Source organism: Neopelma chrysocephalum, unplaced genomic scaffold, assembly GCF_003984885.1.
Source record: "Neopelma chrysocephalum unplaced genomic scaffold, ASM398488v2 Primary Assembly neopelma1_253, whole genome shotgun sequence".
NCBI classification, from domain to species: Eukaryota; Metazoa; Chordata; class Aves; order Passeriformes; family Pipridae; genus Neopelma; species Neopelma chrysocephalum.
In genome coordinates, this window is record NW_020897915.1 from 28,873 (window position 1) to 51,082 (window position 22,210).

At 40.4% G+C, this 22,210-nt stretch overlaps 1 protein-coding gene across 1 annotated transcript in view; it reads right to left on the reverse strand.

Moving 5' to 3' along the window:
• Window positions 1-3,750: 3,750 nt before the first annotated feature.
• The window catches only part of NAA30 (N(alpha)-acetyltransferase 30, NatC catalytic subunit), a 19,289-nt gene continuing 829 nt past the window's right edge, over window positions 3,751-22,210 (reverse strand). The window contains exons 2-5 of the mRNA XM_027703992.1: window positions 19,166-19,208; window positions 14,849-14,992; window positions 12,764-12,819; window positions 3,751-5,859 (exon numbers count right to left, since the gene is read on the reverse strand). Coding sequence (XP_027559793.1) covers window positions 5,722-5,859; window positions 12,764-12,819; window positions 14,849-14,992; window positions 19,166-19,208 — 381 coding nt within the window. The 3' untranslated portion in view covers window positions 3,751-5,721. The remainder of the gene's footprint in view (window positions 5,860-12,763; window positions 12,820-14,848; window positions 14,993-19,165; window positions 19,209-22,210) is intronic.

Below are 22,210 nucleotides of genomic sequence, written 5' to 3' on the forward strand. Positions count from 1 at the left end.
TGACTGTCGCTCTCAGATAGCGAGATAAAAATCTTTATTTGCAGAAAACAACTTTGACTGCCATTTGTGGCTTGAACCGCTTCCCAAATTACTTACTTCTGGAGGCTGTTTACATTTTCAGACAGCCAAGCTCACTCATCCCCAACAAGCTCAGTTTATTGCCGTAAAAAATGCAGCTCTGTGCCAGCCCCGGGAGAGACTTCGGACCTAAGGACACCGAGAGGCTTTGGGATCAAGTCACCTGTGTAAAAATACGGGGGGAAAAAAACCAAATCCTATTTTCTGGTGAATTGCATCACTGACCAGCAGCACTAGGGCTGAACCTGAAACTGCCATTCCTTCCCTGGAAAGCTGCAGGACCCCGGATCAGCATGGAGAGGGAGAGGAGGGAGAAGAACACCCTTAATTTGGCTGAAGAGCAGCTGGTTTTCTTCTCAACATAATGAGCTCCTCCAGCAGACCCTTCTGCTCCGAGTCAAGGAGGTTGGAGCACACTCAGAGCAACTCAGAAGTGACACATCAACCCCTCTCATCCAATGCATCAAACTCTGAGGGCTCATTTGTTCCTTCTTGCCAATATTAAAGACTAATTTTGATTTAGACTAAGAGCCTTTTCCATCCCTGGGGAGGGAGCCGTGGCAACACGAGAGAGTATTCAATTAGTTGTCTTCTCTAAATTACTCATGGAAAGGAGTGTGTCCACGTGGACAGAGCATGGATCAGCAGAGTACTATGTGGAAGGGACTGCATGGCATAATATAATAAATATAATATAAAACTTGTCCAGGAGTTGGACTTTGATGATCCTTTTGAGTTCCTTCCAACTCAGAATATTCTCTGTTTCTATATTATTGTAATTAAATGTCAGTAACAATTTCAGCTTTGCATAAGTTTTTCTTACCTTAGCAATGCTGCTCAGTCACCTACTTTTTCATCCTTCATCTTATTAGGAAAAAAAAAAAGGAAGCAGCAGGTGGTATCTGAGTAGAAACCATTTCATATTAAGCTCCATATTCAATATTTAGTCATTGCCTTCTCTTTGTCACCTTCTCCCAATCTTCAGCACCCAAAGTGTTCAATTCAGTAGAATGGATTTTTTCTGCTTTTGCCTTTTTTTTTAAGAAAACCCCCAAAATTAAGGCATTAGCTGGTGCAGAAAATAGGAAAAACAACTATCACAAAAGCTAAAAAAACATTTAGGACAATTTTTTTGTAGCTCTTTGGGTTGTTTACATTGATGGATTATTTCAGATTTCCAGGATGGAACTTCTAGTTGATGCAGAGCTGGAATTTAAATCTGCATCTCCCACCTGGAGATTGTGTGTTCCAGCCACCTGCAAGGGCCAAACATTTGGAGAATCATCATTAGAATAATAGAATCATGGAATGGTTTGGGTTGGAAGGGACTTTAACCATCCAGTCCCCTCTCCCGCCAAGGGTAGGGACACCTTCCACTAGCCCAGGTTGCTCCAAGCTCTGTCCAACCTGGCCTGGAACACTTCCAGGGATGGGGCATCCACAGCCTCTCCAGGCAACCTGTGCCAGGGCCTCACCACCCTCACAGCCAAGAATTTCTTCCCAATATCCCATCTAACCCTGCCCTCTGTCACTTTGAAGCCATTCCCCCTTGTCCTGTCACTCCAGGCCCTTGCTCAAAGTCCCTCTCCAGCTCTCTTGGAGCCCCTTTAGGCACTGGGAGCTGTAAGGAATCAGAAAAGAAACTGGAAGAAAAGATCCAGAGCTCCTGGCAGATGACCAGCTCTCTCCAGCAGCAGCTGGGTACAGCTTTCAGTGACCTGCACACCTCTCTCACACAGCCAGCCAGGCATGAACCTTGCTGGCAAATTCTCAGGTTTTAGGAGCCTGGACATAATGGTAGAGGGAATAAAGCACAAAGGATTTTCAAAATCCACAGGTTCCTTTGTATGCTTTTAAGAGAGAGTTCTCAACTCTTGCTTATTGCAACTGAAACAATGACCCCCCTACTCCTTACCTTCCAGGAGAGTCCAGAGTGACCGAGTTAGTCATGACTTAATGGTCATGATAAAAGGACCCATTTTAGTTCAGCTGTGACACTGATGTTCAGATAAATGATGTTCAAGGTGCTCCCAACACAGGCACAGAAATGATTCAATCAAGTAGCAATAAACAATTTTCTCTTGCAAAAATTTTTTCACCTTTCCTAATCATAGAATCCTGGAATGGTTTGGGGTGGAAGGGACCTTAAAGACCATCTCATTCCAACCCCCTGCCATGGGCAGGGACACCTTCCACTAGACCAGGTGGCTCCAGCCTGACCTTAAAGAAACGTGTATTTGTACTTTGTAGACAAAGCAAAACAATCATTAGAACATTCCCATTCAAAAGGAAATAGATAAACAACTTAACCATTTATTTGACTGCATTGTATTTAGACAACTTGTACATTTCATAACCCCACTGTTTTTGTTCTCATCAAAAAGGATAAAGGGACAGAAGAATATAATCCACTCAAAACAGCAGTCCAGTATTTTGAGATACACTTGCTCTTCTCATAGATGCCCACCCGATACCTGAACTCCAATATAGCTTGTAATGTCTATACAAGACCTGAATTTTTTCCAACACAGCACTGAGTTGTAGCAACATCTTGCAGTGCCCTGAAAAATAGTTTGTGACGTACGATGTGACGCCAATTCCGTGATGCCTTGAAGGTGATGAACCTGATTTCTTAAAGAAAAACAACATAATGCAAACATCCAGACTGACATGTCAGCCAGTAGCAACATTTGGGCAAATTTAAATATAAAAGCAATCAACTCCTTCGTTAAGATTTGTCAATGCAAAAGGCGAGGGGGGAGAGGACTGTGTTTTAGCAACAGACAGGAGAAATAATTAACTTTTCCTTGCTAGACTCCTTCTGAAAAGCTGTTTGCAAATTCAGGACTTCCCACTTGATATCCCGATCCCAAGCAACACAGAGAACAGATCTGTTTAGTACGACCCAAGACATGCAGCTCCAGTGTCTTCGGCGGTGAACTGTGTGTGACACAGCGGCGATGGCAGAACCTTCCAGGCCACGTGCCCTTTGGAAAAAGAAGGGGAGACCTGCACCTATTTTGTGCAGTATTTTCAAAACATGCATGGCAACAGCTACTTCTTACAATAAACAACCAGAATTGTATTTGAAGTTTGCTCAGGGAGGATGGTTTTGGCAGCGAGAAGGGATTTCAGTTCACTTCTAAGACGGCTTTTGAATGTGAAGACACCCACGGCTTAAATATTAACCAATAGAAAAACTCGCCTGTCTGGCTTTTCAGATTTAAACATCAGCAGACACACAAGACAGCCCAGTTTGGAATTTGTGATACAAGTCCTACAGATGCTTGCAAGGGATGAAACCTCCCTCATCTGTCTCCTCAGCTCAAGGCACCCAGAGCTGTCACTACATCCTGGACCATGGCTGAGAGAAACCTGACTCAATTGATTCCTTACCAACATTTAAGTCTTAACAATGATGAAAACTCTTGAAAAGCCATCCAGAAAAACTGGCAGACCTGAGGGGTGGGGGCAACAAAAGGTTTTTATCATGTCACAAGGCAGCAGTGGCAACACACAGGCTTTATGTTGACATGTCCTGGGAGTGACAGACTCCACTTTACAACTCTTGGTTCTGGGCACCCTTTTAAATATGAGTTTTCTTTACTGAGGGGAACAAGCCTCCTCGAAAGCACAGATGGCGTCTACAAGCAGAAAACTCAGAAGGGCCAATTTCCATTAAAAATCTTTATTTTCAAATACAACTCATGATTTGTACATGGTAAGAAACGTCCATCACCATGTGCGATTGGTCTGTGCAAAAGGCGGCTTTGCTTTAAATCCAGTTTTTCCTGCACAGGGCTCTTTTTCCAAATGTTACTGGAGGTAGGGGTTTTGTTGGTTTTGTTTTTTAAGTGTACAGTAATTAGCAAAAAGGAAAAAAAAAAAAAGAAAAAAAGAAAACAACCCCATGACTCAAACCAAACCCTAAAGGTAAAAACAAAAAAAGTGTAGTAAGGCAAAGCTGAAGAGTTCACTCGACTCCAGAGGATTCACTGAGAGTTCATCCTTTCCATCCCTGTACGGGCCATTCCCTTAAGAGTTGGAATCCATGATCCTTGTGGGTCCCTTCCAACTCAGAATATCTTGTGATATCTGTGATTACAGAGGTGTTTCTGTAAGTCAACTAATACCTTGGGAAAAAAAAAAACCAAAAAAACAACCTGACCCAACTGATTCATAGAGCTGGGCTGTGGAATCACATGGAACAAGAAAGCCTCGACACCTAATTACTGAAAACAACTGATGGGTGTTATAAAACTTCTGTAGGCCCAATTAAAGAGGGGGGGGAGGAAATATAGAGAAAAAACAGAGCAAGAGCCAATGGGAGAAAGAGAGAAAGGGAGACAGAATTCCTTCCCCACTGCTTTGATTTTGGAGGGGGAAAAAATCCCCCAATAATTTAGCTCATGTAAGTTTAGAGAAAATGAGAGCAGCTAAAAATGCATACGATACACCTTGAAATTTATTTCCAAGACCAAGAACCAAAGATTGAAGCATTTTAGAACACTGAAGCAAAGCAATCTGAATCTGAAAAAAAAAAAAAAAAAATTGTTCCGACTATCTTAAAATAGCTGTTTTTCAGAGCTTCTAGCAATAATTTTGATTAAATAAAAATCATACCAATTTACATTAATTTTCTATATCTTCTTTTATAAGTCCCTCACTCTTTTAATGAAAAAAGTGCATCCAAACCCAGCAGAGACTCACTGGTGCCATCAGGTTCTCTTTTAGCAGCTACTCAAGGTTTTCAAAATAGCTCACACTTCTTGCTAGAAGAAGGGCCTTCCAAACCCTCATTTGGGAGAAGTATCCAAATCATAAAAATCTGAAATAATTTATTATCAAATCCAGAATTTAAATAAAAGCAGAATTTGTTTTTTTTTTTCCTTGCAAAGACAATTGAAGAAAGCAAAAGAATAAAAGCATGCACTCCAAACTTAGAGGTGAAGACAGATATACTTATCTATACAGGCACTGGCAGACGCAATTTAATGGTTACTGTTAGTCGTTGTAACACACACCCCACCCTACAATACATTTTTTCATTCACTAATCACTGAGGTACCAATACTTAAGAATGGAAAAAATTCAATATTGAAAAATAAAACCTAAAATTGAAGACTTTTTTTTTTCTTCTTCTTCTTCCCCAGAAAACTATGGCAATTTCAGTATGAAATGTTAGTATACTTATAGAATTTTACAATCTACGTTGGCTTTTTTTTTTCATGTGTGTGTGTGTGTGTGTGTAGTTCGTGGGTTTTTTTTCTTTTTTTTGTTTTGAATTTTCTGGAACCAAAAGTGGCTTTCCCATACAGGTTCTGTGTATGTCAAGACAGTCAGTAATTGCAAATGAATGAACGTTATCTTGGCTATCAACTGGCACATCTCTGGCTGGTACCAAAAGGACTCGGGAGTCGGAAAGAACCGGCTTTAATTCGGAACAAACGCGCCATGCCAAAGTGCAACGAAAATGTGCGACACTCAATGGGACACTGACAGGTTTTTGTTTTTTTTTTTTTAAGAGCTGCATGGGAATCACTAAGTCCACCTGCAAAGCAATTTTGGGAACAAATTGCTTGGCATGCAAAGGCCGACTCTGCGCTGCCGGGGCCGGCGGTCGCTCCCGTGGGATGGGCTCTCCTAACGCAGCCATAGTTTCAGACGCAGTGCATCAACTCCGTTTAAATAGTATCTGAACAGCCTCTTGTCTCGCACAAAACCAAGGTTTTCATAAAGTTTCAAAGCAGACTTATTTGTGATTTCTGTTTCCAATACAACCTTGAAGGGGAAAGGAAGAAAAAAGAAAGAAAAGAACCAGCTTTAGCTGAGTAGGTCGTGTTAGTTTAGTAAGCAAATGCAAATACGTGACTACTGAACCCATTTCAAAGGTTTTATTTAAAGGTACATTTATTAGCAATGAGTGGAATTAATTCCTTCTTATACTCTTACTTAATGAAGCAATATTCCCACATTAAGCTTCCCATTCCCCACACTCGAGCTTCCCACTCCCACATTTTAAAAAACCAGCAGTTAAACAACAACTGTAATTGTAAACATGTCGAGATTTTAGTTCTTGGCTGCTAATAGTGTTTCAACTCACCACCTAATAACTGGGTTAAAGAACACACCAACAAATAAATCCCAAACAACCCCCATCTCCCAACGTTCCCCGCTCTCAAAAAAACCCCACCCAAAATCCAAGCAACCACAGGTGAAGGTCCAAAACATACTTTGCATGAGCAACCGAACCTCTGCATGTTACAAGAACTTGGCATAGAAGGATTTGTTTATTTATTTAATATCTTTGACCTCTAAATCTTTAGATTTAGATAAAAGCTTCAGATTGATACCAGCTGTCAGATCCAATGTTTGCAAGGAGTATTTGCTCTCAACACAAGTATCACAGAATAGTCTGGGTTGGAAGGGACCTTAAAGATCATCCCATTCCAACCCCCTGCCACGGGCAGGGACACCTTCACTAGACCAGGTTGCTCAGGGTCCCATCCAACCTGGGTACCAACAAATACCCCAAACAAATCAGAGTGCACACCAGGAAGAAAGAGCATCTTTTCCCATCTTTTTTACCCACTGTGTTGTGAGATCCCAGTTGCAGGAACACCTGTCAGTAATAACTCAAACCAAATCCAAGTGGAAGTGTAGCCCAAATTAAGAAAAGACCTGAAATTGTCTCAGAAGTCTCAAATGCAGGTAAAAAACTACACTGGCATTAACAAGAAGTTATTTAACAAACTCAAGTATCTCTCTCTGAATTTCCTCCCTCTTTCCTCCACGTGCACTGGACAGAGCTCTGCCATAACTGGTGATCCCAAACCCACTCCCCATAATAAAAACTTGCTCTGCCTCTTCACTGCTGTCCAACTCATCTCTTTATGGATTCTGCTCTTAAGGAGAGGTCCTGGTTGCACAAGAACACAGGCTGAACTAATAATGTGACTCAATTCCATACATCCCCACGGCAATGAACATCCACACATTAAACAGGAGCTGATGGTCACTGCAGAGAGAGCACAGAATGGAAATACAGGACCACAATTTCAGCCTGGATTGGTAGAATAGCATAAGTCAATCTGCTTTCTGGCCTCTGTGTCCCCCACTGCCTCCAGGCACACACTCCCATTGCCCCTCACGTCTCCTGCCAGCTCTCCAGGCTGGTTGCTGAGCTCCTTCCAAAGCCACCTGGCACAAAACCTTCCCTTTTTCTCTCCATGGGGTTTGTTTTCTGCAGCCTGAGGAGTGGCTACACCGGTGTGAAAAAGGGAGGCAGGCAGTGCCTACACTGGTCACCTCCACTGAGATTGGAAAATCCATTTGATGTATATATTTGACTCAAGTTTCAAGCCGCTCTAACCACATTCCAATGGATTATTCCACCTGTGCTTCTCAGCGTGAGGATGTTGAAAGAACAATAAACAACCCAGAGAACAATGTAAGACTTGGAAGTAGCTCGTTTTACAAAAAGGAACTAAGAGTCACACATTAAAATATTAATCATCAGAGTTCTTAAATTACAGCAGGGCAGAGTTGTACACTTAAGACAACCTAATTCAATTCTTAGTCTTGTGGCAAGAATTAAGAGATTGAATTTCTCTAGCTGGCACTTCACAGAGCACCACTATCAGGTCTTGTGACTTGATGGAGTACTCAACATCCTTATCCATTAAAGTGGATAATAACTATTCATTTATAACTCATAATGGAAGCACAATAATTTTCCTGGAGAGTGCTATTTTCTACACATTGTACAGCTCCTTAATTCAAATTAAAAACAGAATATTGATGCCAGAGAGGAAATCTGACCCATGTAAATCCACCATGCAGAGGATTACTTGAATTCTTAGGTACAAATGGCATTCACTCCCCAAAGTTTAGTAACCTGGCACAGTGATATAACAAATCTCTATTCAACTGCAAGCTCCAACACCTTGCAATGCTAAAACCCTTCCAACACTGCAGGTGATTGAACTGAAGGGAGTGGTTAAATGTTGAAATACAGGTTTGTTGGAATCCCACTACCTGAGTGAATGCTCATCTTGAAAGCAAATGCAGGAGATTTGCTCTGGTATTTCTAAGGAAATCTCAGCACAATGAAAAGTAATTCCCTGATCTCAACATGCTGCAGCTAAAGACAGGTTTCTATTACCTAAATGGGAAACACAGGCATATTTTATTCAAATTTCATTAGCTTTGTTTGGTGAAGAATGCACCTCTTCCTGTGTGAGATTTTCAATCAAGCTCCAAACCTTCAATCACTACATTTATTTCTGCTCTTCTGGGGTCGATTCTGTTGTACTCCTATGCCTGTTAAATCTCTGATAGCACAATCACATCCCCCCCCCGGAGAGCAGCAAAGGATTCCATTTAACAGCATTTTCTGCTCAAGCTGCAACTTTCTGAAGGTTGTTACTTCCTCTTTTATCTTAAATTTCATAAACCTTTTAGCTCAACTCTCTAATTTTAACTGGGTTTAGAAGCAAGAAATGTTCTATACATTCTTGTGGAGTGTAATGTTTCTTGTTACTACACTTTCATACCTTGAATTTATTCCTAAGCTGAAGATAAGTGGAGTGCTGAAGCTTTCTTGCTTCTTCAGTTCAAACTCTGAATGAACTCAAGTTTAAAAACCAAGGCATGGAAAGGATACAGCCAAACCAAATAAGCAAATGAAGAAAGTGCTCCCAGCACTCACTATTCTTACTTTCAAATCTGACATATCATCAGACTGAAGTTATGGGGGCTTGTCCAGTGTCCTTAATCAATTTAAAACTGTCTTAACTTTTAAAGAAAGGCAGTACTCAAAATATAACACTTCATACTTTAGATGATTTATAGATTAAGGAAAAACTAAAATATTAATAATGTAATGATTTCAAAGAGGATTCTACAAAAAATACACATTTAATTTTTACTAGTGTGGTACTGAATTAGAAAGACACCAGTGTCAACCTGTCACTGGTGTGGTCAAAAAAAGTCACTTCAAATCAACCTAAAGTTTCCATAGGAATTTAGAATTCCTTTTCATGCTCTACATTTCACTTAAAAAAAAAAAAAGCTTTTAGGAGTCCCACTTACAAGAGTCTTACTTTTTATTAGTTACCAGTTGCAAGGTACATTATTTCAGTAATATGAGGTGAGTGAATTGTATGCAGATTACTCAGTCATTTGTTACAGATGGAAAACCTACCTATGAATGAACAACTCCTCCCTTCCAATTGTAATTAAGGGATGTAACAATTCCACAGGAAAGTCTTCAGCAGCACAATTTTGGAAAATTCCCTGTCAGTAAAAAACTAAGCAAATGTACAAAAAGCAGGCAGACAGCACCTTGCTGCAGTCAGCACATGCTTTCCCTTGTTTAAACTGGGAGAAAAATCTTTTCACAGCTTTGGGGCTGGGAGGGAAACTATTCCCCTTCACCTGATTTACTTCCATAGTTCATCTTTCCTATGCAACCAGCCTGTGGTCATCCTAAATCACTGTGGCCTATTGAAAACTCAGGGTGTTGAGAGTTCTCTACCCCAAATATTAGAAATCATTAACATCAAATGCCTGAGAAAATCACAAAGGAAAAAAAAAAACCCAACAAAAAAACCAAAGATCCCTAAGTTTTGTTTGTAATGTTATATCCAGACACTCCAGCTCAAAGCAGGCTGTACCTTCTTCAGGCTTGAAGGTTATTTCTAGTTCACCCACCCACCCCCAACCTCAGATCACTTCCCTGGTTTCTATTCTAATGTAGGCCAGGGGCAGCTCCATGGGCAGCTCCTCCCCTCCACACGGATTCCATTCCAGCCAATTCACCTCCTCACTTACTCACCCCACTCAGAGAAACCACCCCTGTGGAAGGATATTGCCTCAGCTTTGAGGGATGGAATCCAGCACAAACTGCCTCTCAGGCACTGCCTGACCACAGCAGCTCACACTGTAAATCACTTGTTCCACAGGCCTGGCTTAGTTTACTCCCAGTAAAATTGCTTACAGGGAAAAAAACCCCACCAAATGTCCTTAATTGCTAAAATATTGGAATATCACTAAAATATTTGAAATGACAAATCACTACTGATGTGTGGCAAGATTTTCATCTACGGTGTTGTATAAATCCTTTATTTTTTCAGGACTCAGTGTTGATACCTCAAAAGCCCAATTTATGATACTCTGAAGAGTAACACACTGAACATTTATCAGATTCTACACCATAAGTTATTAAAAATAAGTCTATTTACTGCATCTATTCCATAATTAGATTGAAGGGAAGAGTTTCCAAGCAGCCTTTGGAAATCTTTCATGACACCCACAGCTGCATATTTATGTTTTTAATCCTATTCCAAGCAGGTTTCAGAAAATAGCTTTTTTATTTTGAACTCCAGTTCATCTTATCTCAAGTAGCAGCATCTTTTTATTTTCACCACGCTTCTGATTTCATTAAAAGATGTAAGAAAATACCTTAAGAGCAGCAGGGATGATTAAACTATTTACACACCTCACAGAGATAAATTACTGTGATGCACAACTTCATGTTTGATCAGCTTTAAGCACCAATTAGCTAGAAATTGAACTCCTGAAAATTGTTGTAAACAATGGTGAGGGCAAGAGTTGGACAGAGATTTTAATGGGTGGCTTGTTGGATTTTTCAGATTGTGGTCATGACTGAAAACTCAAGTGGTACAAGTAACCACCACCATTATTTTGCACCATGTGGATGTGGAGGAAGCCCATACTTGGTGGCAAATTTAAAAAAACCCATGAAAACATTGGCTGTTTGGCTGTGGATAACCTGTATGTGGAAAAGAACAACATAGATATAATAAATCAGTGTGGATGTGCCTCTGTTGGTGGTGTAGAACATCAATAAAATCCTCTGCCTGCACTCCACGCTCCAAAATTTAGTTCAAAATTCTGCACCAGCACAAGACTCAGCTGATGCAGAAGGCCCCAAAAAGCAGGATGTGAGTTTGGAATCATCTTCCCACAAACAGGGTTACAGATTTCAAACTGGAACTGAACCATGACTGCACCCACAGCATACACTTCAAGGAGTCTGAATTGTAGGGCCTTCAATTAAAGGGAACATGAACAGTATCTGAGAAATGCCCTCTGCCCCTAATCCAGAGCATTTATACAGCACCAGAGATGAAAATCTGTGACTAAGATTTAATGAGGCCTCACTGCAGACCAGCCTGCAACCCTTAGCACATTTACTTTATTTTTATGAAGATAAAAGCAGCTTAGAAATGAAGGTACATGAGGAGTAGCACACACAAATTCAGAAATCAGACAGTAATTACTGCAACTCAGAGCTTGAGCAGAAACAGCCAGTTCTGCTCCTGACTCTCTAACAACAGTGGGCAATTCACTTCTCTGCATCTCAATTTTCCAGCTGTGATGTGGACACTAGTCCTCAGTTACTTAGCAATTTTTTTAAATCTTGAATGCTCTAGCAGCAGCAAATCAACTCAAAATCACAGTGGAAAGCAATGGGGAAAACAAGCAAATCGACCTTTTTTTGATTAGTTCATTGTAGTAAGTAGTAAAAGAGGTTAGAGCAAGTGTTACATAGCATGAGAGAAGCAACAAGCCAAAACAAAGAACTTTAAAGAATTACAGGCTGAACTGCATTGCCCCAGTACAACATCAATTAGAGAGGAGGGGGGAAAAAAAAAGACACCAGTAAGTAGAGTTATGAAGGAATCTGAGGGGAAGAACAAATAATCACAATGAATAAAGTCAGAACATATCCAGGGATGCTACAAGAGGCAACAAGTGGAAAAATAAACAGGAGTATGTGCCCAGAAGTCCTGTGACACAAACTGTTGCTTTGCATAAGAAACTTCACCACAGGGCAGGGGGACAATTGAGGGAGCAGCTGAAACAAGATAACAGAGAGATCAAAGGCTCCTTAACTGTGACACACTGAAACGACCCAGTGCTCACACGCCAGGAACAAGCCAACAACTGCATTGTGCCGAGGAGATGGGAGTCAAAGGGACAGATAACCTGATTAAGGAGGATGGATGTAGGGAGAGCTCCTCACAAGTTAAACATGGTGCATAAAGACAGATAGTTGCTCTATATAAATATATATATATATCTAGAGAGAGAGAGAAAGAGTAGGGAGTGTAATGTGGTAAAAGACTAACAACATTTAGGCCAGGGAAAGTTTGACAGTCACTTTCCTTCCAAGTTTTTGTTGACACGCTAAATCACTCCAGCTCTGTTTGTGCTACCTAATAAGCTGTGCAGTGTCAGAACAGCCTGATGACTGGGATCAAACCACACTGCAGCACCACAGCACACACTGTTCCAGGGGCAGGACTACACACAGCACCACGTTACACTGCTCAGCAGCTCCTTAAACTGGAGCCCGTGGAGGAAAATGTGCCTGGGAGGGGAGGCTGAGGCAGCCTCACAGAGTAAAACAAAACCTGAAACACTGAATTCCAGCACTTATGATAAATTTAGAAAATCCACCTCCTATTTGTGCCATTTCTTTTTTCTTTTATTCTAAGGAACTTCTTACCAAGTTTGCCACCTTTTATTATAAAGAACTTCTTACCATTTCTCACCCAAAAAAGATCCTGTGGAAGAAAAACCTGTGAAACCAATCCACACATAGGAGAATGCAAACCATTTACATTATGAAAGTTTTTGATTTAGAAAATCTTACCTCGTCACAATCTCCTTCGACCATAGCATAAATAGCTTTCTTAACCAAGTTTGTACCTGAAATACAGATTTCAGTAAGTGTCAGAGTTGCAGTGCAAAAAAAAAATGCTGGTTTATATATGACTAATGTGTGCTACCTACATGACATGACACCTGGGGAAGGCAGGGAGGAAAAGAAGAACACAAGAAGTTGCAGTCAAGCTGCAGCCTCGAGTCTGAACAATAAAATAAATCCTTGAAGTTATCCAGAGACTCAGCTTAAGTGCAAGATTCTTCTAACACGAGGATATTAGAAACAGGCTGCTATGCTTAACACAGTGTTATATATAGCCTTCCAAGATGTGATTCATTCCTTTTTGTTGCATTTAAAGGCAAAATCTGCTGGCATGTAGTTGAAGGACATTCATCTTCCAAGGGAATTTCCTCTTACTAAAACAAATACTTCTATTAGTAACAGAACTTATGAAACCACTTTTCTTGTGGCTCACTCCCCTCTGGATTTGCTAGGATCTAATAATACTGTTGAAGCCCATCCCTTCCCCTCAGTCAAGCATTAATTTAATTTTTTTTATCATTATTTTTCATGTATTTCACAACAGTTCTACAAATGTAATATCCCTACCTGTCTGTAGAATTGGGGTGAAATTGAAAGTTGATTTCAAAGTTATTAGTGGAAAAAACTGCTGTTCAATGAAATTGCATAAATCTCACTTCCATAAGAAGGCTAAGGAAAAGGAAAAAAAACCCCAAGGAATCTAGAGAATGTTGGAAAGGATTCTCAAAACTTTAATCAATTAAGATTTTTCATTGAACATATGATAAAACTGTACTACACTTAAAGCAGATCTTCAGATTAGCAGCACACTTTGAGAAACAGCAAGGTGGCAAATGTAGGAAAAAGTCAACACATATAATGCTAAAGTAAGCAAGGCTTTAAAGATAAATTCTATTTATACAATTCTAACATAACCAACTGACTAAAGGGAGGAAAAAATCTTGCAGAGATCTTCATAATAACAGCATTAGCTCTTATTTACTTATGAATCCAAGCACCTGCAATTAAATTATGGCAGACTCCTTCATGACTCAGCTAAAAGGAAAGGAGAGGCAGTGATTTCTCAGTATCCTTCTCCCTCTGCTACAGAAACCAACAATGGCTTTTGAATTTGCACTGGAGAGAAAAAAACCTGCACACGCTTGAACAGTCATGGTAATACATAACTGCAAGTTTCTTGAAGGTTATTTTTGAAGAGAGCAAACACAGTGGTACATTCTGCAATGTATCACTGTATTTTTCAATTGGAAGTAATTTTCTGTCCTTAATCACAGAAGTATGAGCTGTTCAGTGTACATGAGTGGTGAAGCACATTTTTAAGCTTTAAAGCTGACGTCTATGTTTTAAGTTAAAAACACGTTCCAAAATGTAATTTCACAATAACCAGCACAAAAAAATTAAGTTCCATAAGAACAAATCTTTAATTAAGCCAACCTGGATAACTGGTGTCAGAATGAAAATCCCTTCATCAGGGCAAAACTGATTAATGAGGGAGAGCAAACTCCCTGCCAAGAGTGATTTCTTTACCATGGAACTTCCCAACAGAACAGATCTCCATTTCAATCATTCAAGTAACAATACACAGCTATTTTTCTTCACTTATTAATACAATAATGAGCTCCATACAATTCTCCCCAATGGGCAATATATGCATAATTTATAGGGAGAAGCCAGGGAATAAGTTCACTGAAAAGAAGAGCCTGAACACAACATGGAAATACAGCGATGAGGGCACATATAAAAACACAGAGCAATTCCCACTGGTGCTACTTGACAGGGGTAATAGGCAGAGGTCAGGGGCTGCTGCCTGCCTTTCTTTTTAGCTTTATCATATCCCAGGTGTGAACCTCAAAGGGCATCTCAGGTTATTTTAACAAAATCAGAGAGGCCACGGGGGAGCTCGTGCGGTTGAGTAAGTCGGGGATGACAGACAGACAAACCACCAGTTCAGCTCAGCTTAAATCTTCGTGACAGCTACAGTTATCCCAGAGACAGGATTTGAATAAGAACAAAAAAAAAGGCTTTTCTTACCAATTCCTTTTCTTCTGTATTTGGAATCCACTGCTAACATGGCTATATAACCTCTGCGGAACATCTTTTTGTGCATATCCAGCTTGCAGACGATGGCACCTACACACTCCTCCCCTACCATGGCCTTAAAGACAAACATACATGCTCAGTTTGGGATCTCCAGTGCCACCAAAAGCAGTAAACCAAGTTCATTTTTTAAGTGAAACAGCCACAAAAAACCCCCTTGTTTCCATAAAAAGGCTACAAAAAGACAGCGAAATAAATTTTAGAAATATCTCAAAAATATTAATATGACTAAAAGACTCTTATTTCTTTATTACATTCCAATAAACTTAAAATTAACAACCAGTGAATTGTCCTGGAGAGAACCACACTATTATTTCACAGTGTCTACAGGCAAGAACATGGGGAAATAAAAAAATAAATAAATACATAAAATAAAATACCAGGTTAAGGCATAAATCACCCTTTCACATGGGCTTCTGCAGAGGGGGAAAAAAGTCCATTCCTATTTTATACCAATCTGAATTTTCCTCTACGAGGGCTGTGGTAGATAACATACTTAATTTTTGTCTGGTTTTAATGTCAAGGCCACAAAGGATCGGGGGAAAAGTGTTGCTGCATTTAATCTTTGGAAAGGGTAGTTTTCAGTCATATGACACCAGAGAACAAACAAAAAAGCACAGTTAATTTCACACACTTTAACTATTCAGAGGTTTCATTTGTTAAGAGCTGTGCACTGGCAGTTAATCCCAACAGCATTGTCACAGGATCTGTGGTCAAGGAGATGTAGTCACTCTGAAATATTAAGAAAAACCCCAAAAAGAAAAGAACCCAAACACTTATCCAAGCACTTGCCCTGTGTTCAGCAGAATTTTACCATGAAATAGAAAAAGGAAAGAAAAACCAAGTCATATGTTAACTGGAGGATTAGGCAGCACAAGGGATTAATGACATTATAACCTGCAGCAGTAACACTGAGCAACGCTCAGAGCAGGACAGTATCCAAGGGGAGAAGGAATTCCTGGGCACTCAGGAAAGATGGGCAGACATAAAAAGAAACTCCTAGTTGTACACATGGGTGTCTAAGTGGATGCACAGACAGACCTGTGTCTGCAGGGGGAACCAGCCTTGGGCTCAAGTGCAGCAGCTAAACCGGGACTACAGAACATGACTGGCACAAGCATGTGCTGGCACAGAGTCTGGATAATCCAAGTTTACAAGTGTAAGACATGCCAAATAAAAACACTTGCTAGAGCCAGTGTTGCCAGGGCTCAGAGCAGCCCACCTGTGAACCCAGAGCTCCTAAATCTAAGTATAAACTCTATAGTCTCCAAACACCTGAACCATTTTGTGCATAGCTTGTGGGCTGAAACTCCACAGACAGAAGGTTCCTTCATGCAGGTTGTCCTGCAGGCTCACACACACAGGCTCTTCACCCCAAAAAGAATAATGTCTTGGAGCATCTCCACCTGGATGGTGGGTTATTAACCAAGTTATCAACCAGGAATTGTATCAAAGGTGAAATGAAGCAGCCCAAAATGCACAAGCTGCAGTTCCAAAGCCCTATGATACAGCACGATCTTAACTCCATTTCTAATAGAGTTGAAGCAAATATAATTATTGCTAAGTTTTTATTTGGCAGGAAAACACGTTTTTAGCAGTATCCAAGAACAACCCTGAGCAATCTAACAAGTGATTTTTTAAAACAACAAACAAAAGCTGTAGCATGATCTAACTGGACCGAAATACCCTAAGCAGCCCTTCATTTGTTCCAAAACACAGTTAATTCCATAGAAATAAGAAGCTGTACTTATACTAGAACTGTGTATGCAAAGTTTCAGCTCAAGGCAAGTTCTCTATCTCGGCTCAGACCTGAGAAAACCAGGGAGTTAAATAAAGAGTATCTTCAGCCAGACTGCTCAGAACATTGCTATAATTATGCAGAGCACCTAGATGTAATCTTATACCTCACCAAAAAAAAAAAAAAAAGCACACCACAAACCAGCATGTTATAGTTATGCTTTGCCCTCAAGTGAACACGTGCAAACTGTTGATCCTGACAGTTATGTGGAGAATTTTTAAGACTTTTTTCTTTTTACACACTTCAAGAGTAGTGACAATCTGGACACTCTGCATATCTGTGTTCTTTCATGTTTAGGGCACTTTACAGAACCGTTCTGTTCATGGATCATATATTTAAAATGCTAAATGAACAGCAAAGAACTTTGGTTTAGTAATCAAAGAAGCAAATACCCACTGGTTTTACCACTGCTGCCAGAGAGCTGAATAAAGAATGACTTTGTTACCAGTTCCCCAAACACTTCAATCTATTTCTCTGTCTTCAGGCAGGTAAATCTGGCAGTAAATCTATGGCTGTTCCACCCACAGAGGGAGTGCTGCATTTCCACCTCAATTTGAGGGGGGTTTTTTGTTGCCTTCTCTCTCCTTTCTCCTTCTCTCCAACCTTCTGGAGAGCTGGAAATGACCTGAACTGTGATGTGAAGCTTTGTAATTAATTTCTTGAGGAAAGTTAAACTGTGTAAATAAAAAAAACCAGACTGAAATAGGGAGAGTGAGGAGGAGAGAAAAAAAGTAGCTCCCACACAACACCATTTATGAAAAGATAATCATGGGCCAAATTTTATAAGAGGAGTTCTAAATGTAAAAGCATTGAGTCCAAGTCACTATTATATACCATAAAACCCACAGAGTACTATAAGATCTACTTCAATCCTAAATTATTAGTAGCAGGATTAACATACATGAATCCAAATCCAGCATTTGCATCAACTTTGTGCCTATGAATAAGTTTAAATGTTTAAAACAAACTAGATTTTAATATACTGGAAGAGTTAGTTCAGAAACGTCTGTAAATCAGCAAGATTTCACAAAAATCAATCAATTTGTGCTAATTTCATTAGCAAAGATGGTACTAAGTCTTTCAAACTCAGAGTATGCATTTAATACCCAGATCCTGGGACTTCTGTTCCTATTTAAAGAAGATTAAAACAAGCAACCGGCCCCAAATGGGAAGTATTTTAAATACTTTACGACTCAAACACAGTAGAACCTGCACTACTGCACCACATTTTCCTTTCACACCTGCACCAAAATCCATCCCAAAGTATCCCAGACACAGCTCTGTAAGAACTGGCTTACATTTAGGGATCATGTTACTGAATGCCATTAGAGGATACATTCAGGCTAATGGATTTAACCTCATGTCTGGCACTTCAGGCAGAGCTCTTCCCCACACTGGGCAAATCACTCCATCCCTCTGCTCCCACTCTACAAAACTGGACACCAGTAATTCCCTCCTCCCATGCAAGGAACTCCTTCTCCCACTGCTGGAATAACCACACTGGCTCCTGTTCCCTGCTCAGGGGCTGCAGTGACTGAAGTTTTCATGAAGCCACCAACAGCCTGTATCTTAAACCATGATCACTCCTAAAAGCAAACTGGAATACAGAGTTTGCAAACTGGGAATGAATCCCATAAAACTTCTTCCTACATCTGCCACATCTGACTTCTCAGACGTCCTCCCAACTTTTCCAGTTTTCCTTTCATGCCCCAGGTTTTCCATGACTGAAAAACAGGGATGGCGTCTTACCAGTCTTAATTTCAACACTAAGTACACTGGGGCTCTCGAATAAAATCCAATTTAAAGGAAAAGAATGCAAAGCATTAACATAAAACAAGATCTTAACTGCAGTCATTTAGGATTTGCAACACATCTAAAACCACTTACATGGAATTAATAGGTTATTTTTAAACTTGTGAAAGTTTAAATTATAAATGCTGCTATAGCTGGTGGCAAAGCTAAGAACCCAATAAAAGCACAGATTTTCCAGATTTTTCTTAAAAGGCAGCTGAATGGTGCAGTGAATTACAGGAGAGGTTACAGCACTCAGCCAGATCTCAGCTTTTATTACATCCTGCCTTATCCAAACTTTGGCACAGAGCAAGGTTTCCTAAGCTCACCTCTCCCACGCTGAAGGATTTGGAGAACAATTTTCTGAAATATTTAATATATCAGTTTTAAATACAGGTTTGAGAACTTTCACACTACTAAGACTAGAAGCTGCAAAATAAACCCACTTTAAAAGGAAGCTACAACTTTGAAAGTGCATTTACAATCATTGTGGGGACAAAGATGTGGTGACGCTTAAAAATACTCCAAGTGAAACACAAAATCCCCCTTTCCCCTGTCAGTTTTTGGCAGAGGAGTGGTTATCACGGGCAATTTGAAGAGAAATTGGGCTGACAGAGCTCCTGGGAATAAGTAAAAACCAGGTATTTACAGAGCATCCACACCTAACACAAAGTGCAAATCTGCTCTCCCGAAGACAGGTGAAACCTGAGTTTAAACAGAGAGTTGGAGGTTCATGGAATCACAGAATGGTTTGGGATGGGAGAGGCCTCAAAGACCATCTAGTTCCAACCCCCTGCTATGGACAGGGACACCTTCCACTAGAAATTTATAGAAGAGGAAGTTATTAACTTGTAACAGCTCAGTTGCTGCAGTGCTACCCCTAAAGTCAAGAAAAGTTACACGGGCAAATCTGACACTAAAATTATCAGGGTTTTAAGATTCCCGGTATCTCTATGTCCTTTTAAAGTGGAATATGAACTGCTTTGAGTGTACAGTTAGGAAGTGGTTTGATCCAGCACACTGGTGACCAGTTAGGGTTGGTCCTGTGCCTTCCCCCTAGTTGTGCATCCTCACCTCTTCTCTTGCACCGGGGCCTGGGACATCCTACATGAATATATTTGGAGCTCTAAACCCAGAGAACACGACCCTAAAACATATACAAACATACACACTTATAAAAATATTGTGGTGGGAGAGCTATCTTGGCTTCCCAAATCAGAGAAACACAAGGGCTAGCACAAGCCAGGACAAGGGAGTTGAACAGAAAGGAAAACATGTGGCACTTTGAGTTGCACCAGCCACTAAAGCAAGACTGCAACTTGCTGAGTTTTGGCTTGGCCTTCAGAAGTTTCCAACCCAGGAGATAAAAATCATCAGGAATAAAGTTAGTCATGCCCCCAGAAAATAGGTTTGCATTGTCACGATAGGAAAATGATGGTTCACTGCATAAAACATCAGCAAGGGCCAAATGTTGATTATTTCTAGAAAATACACATCCTATCTTCAATCTCAATGGATTTGCACTTTCCCCTCACAGGGAGGGGAAAGGAAAGGTGCCCATGGAGCACAATGAAGACAGGTGAGGACGTACTGGAAGATTTAAAGAATGGTGATGGTGAAATTCAGTGAAGGAATTGACTGAACCCTTACAGATCTTTTTTCAAATACAATCAAATCACAGGCCAAGCCCTTTTCCCAAGACAATCAAAACCCAACCAAAACCTGAAGCCAGAAGAGAGTGAGGCCACAAGGCATTAAAGACAAATGATTCTGTGAGATCAGGCACTAAGCTTCTCGTTCACCATCCCGACACTCCTCCTGGTAATTGGAATATGCAGTCCCTGACTGAAGATAAATATTTTAAAGGGGCTTAGCAGTAGTTCAGGAATCCATTAACTGCAGGGACAAATTAAATATTATAGAAGAGAAAGTCTTCAAGAAAGCCTTTAAAAAACAAACCTTAAAACCACTAAAACCAGTCACAAAAAACCTCCATGAAACTTGACTCAGCAAACTGCAAGACTTTCCAATTATTAAGCAGATGACAAATTGCAAGCTTTAGACACTCACAGTCATATATTCTTCTCTACAGTTTTATGTACTTCACATTGTGCCCATCTTTCTAAAAAGAATGGCAAATACACTGAGTTCAGGAAAAGTTTTGTTGACTCTTTGAGGCTGTCAAAAAGATGAAGCTGTCACTACAAAACAAGCTGAAGACACTTTCTCTTCCTTGAGTGATATCTCATTCTTTGAATGCACTTATTAGAAATCATCTGTTTTAGTGCTCTGTCAAACAACTTGTCACTGCTCTTTTCATAACAAAATTCTTCAGTTATTCCCTGACAAAAAAGCCCATAATGATTTAAAATCTAAACAAGTGCACTGTGATCTCAGAGTATCCAACATTGCCAGTGATGCACTTGATGCTCGAAGCGTGGACTTTTGCAGCTCAGGAGCATTTTTTCCTCAGTATGAGGTAAATCAGTCACACACAGAGCTCAGGGCTTGAAAAGCACCACTGTGCCCTGCTCAGCATCCTTGTAATGGCAAACATGACTTTGCATCCAACAGTGCTCTCCAATATTTTCATATTCTGTTGTGTTCCAGAAGGTAATGCTTTGCTCAACTTCCCATAAGCCTACTGTGTTCCCTCTGCAGGGTTTTAAGAGGCACAGCTCTGAAAATCCTCCTATAAATCATACAAATCCTCCTATAAATTATACCAGATCCTAAACCAAGAACATTCAGGAAGTTTAGGGCCAGATGGGCTCCATTAACCTCACCTCCTGTACTCGCTCTATCAAAATTTCACAGAGATTCCCCTGAACTGGAGGGTATCCTGGCTCTGGGTAAACCAGACTTTTCAGAGAGGTGTCCAGCCTTGATTAAAACATCAAGGGCTAAAAATTCATCATTTACCTCAGCAAGGAAGTGCCACACACTCCCCAAAACGTTCTGTTGTGCAGATGTAAGAGTTCCTATGAGTAAATCAAACACAGCTAAGCTCTTGCTATGCCCAGACACCCCTCAGGCCAACTTATACTCACTTTCTTACCCTTGTGGATGAATTATCATCCTAAAAGCAGCTGAGACACATTTAGGAAGGCAGAGGGAGGGGCAGCTAAACCAATCTTTCAGTAGTACAGCAGGAAGAATATAAAACTAAATAGATTGTTAGTACAGGGAGACAATCTGAGCAACACGAGGATTTCTGTGAGCACTATCACACCTGTAAAAGCAACACAGCTGGACTTGTCTTTGTCAAAGTAAGCTCACAGATCAAAAAGTCTGCTAAGCCTTTCACAGTTCCTCTCCACCTACCACTTACCATTTATGTGCCAGCCCTGCTTTAGTCAGTTTTAATGCCATTGTGCAAGAATTACTAAGCAGTTGTTGTAAGGCATTAGTGGACTAAGTACTTTCTTTTTCAAATCCAAACCCAGGAACTGAGAGAGAATAATAAAATGAGCTACCAAAGGTCACAAAAGTCAATGTCAAAACCCCGATTAGAAGCCTTGGATTTCTGGATCCCAGCCCTGCGCTCAAACCCTTTCCTCACCACTTAAAACACGTGTTAACAAATGCAGGAACTTGGGGCATTGCTTTACTTACACATGCACAGGTCACCAGGGGACAGGTACCTCCACAACAGCTTGGTTTTATCCACAAAGAGATTATTTAAAGTATTTCCACAAACCCTTCCA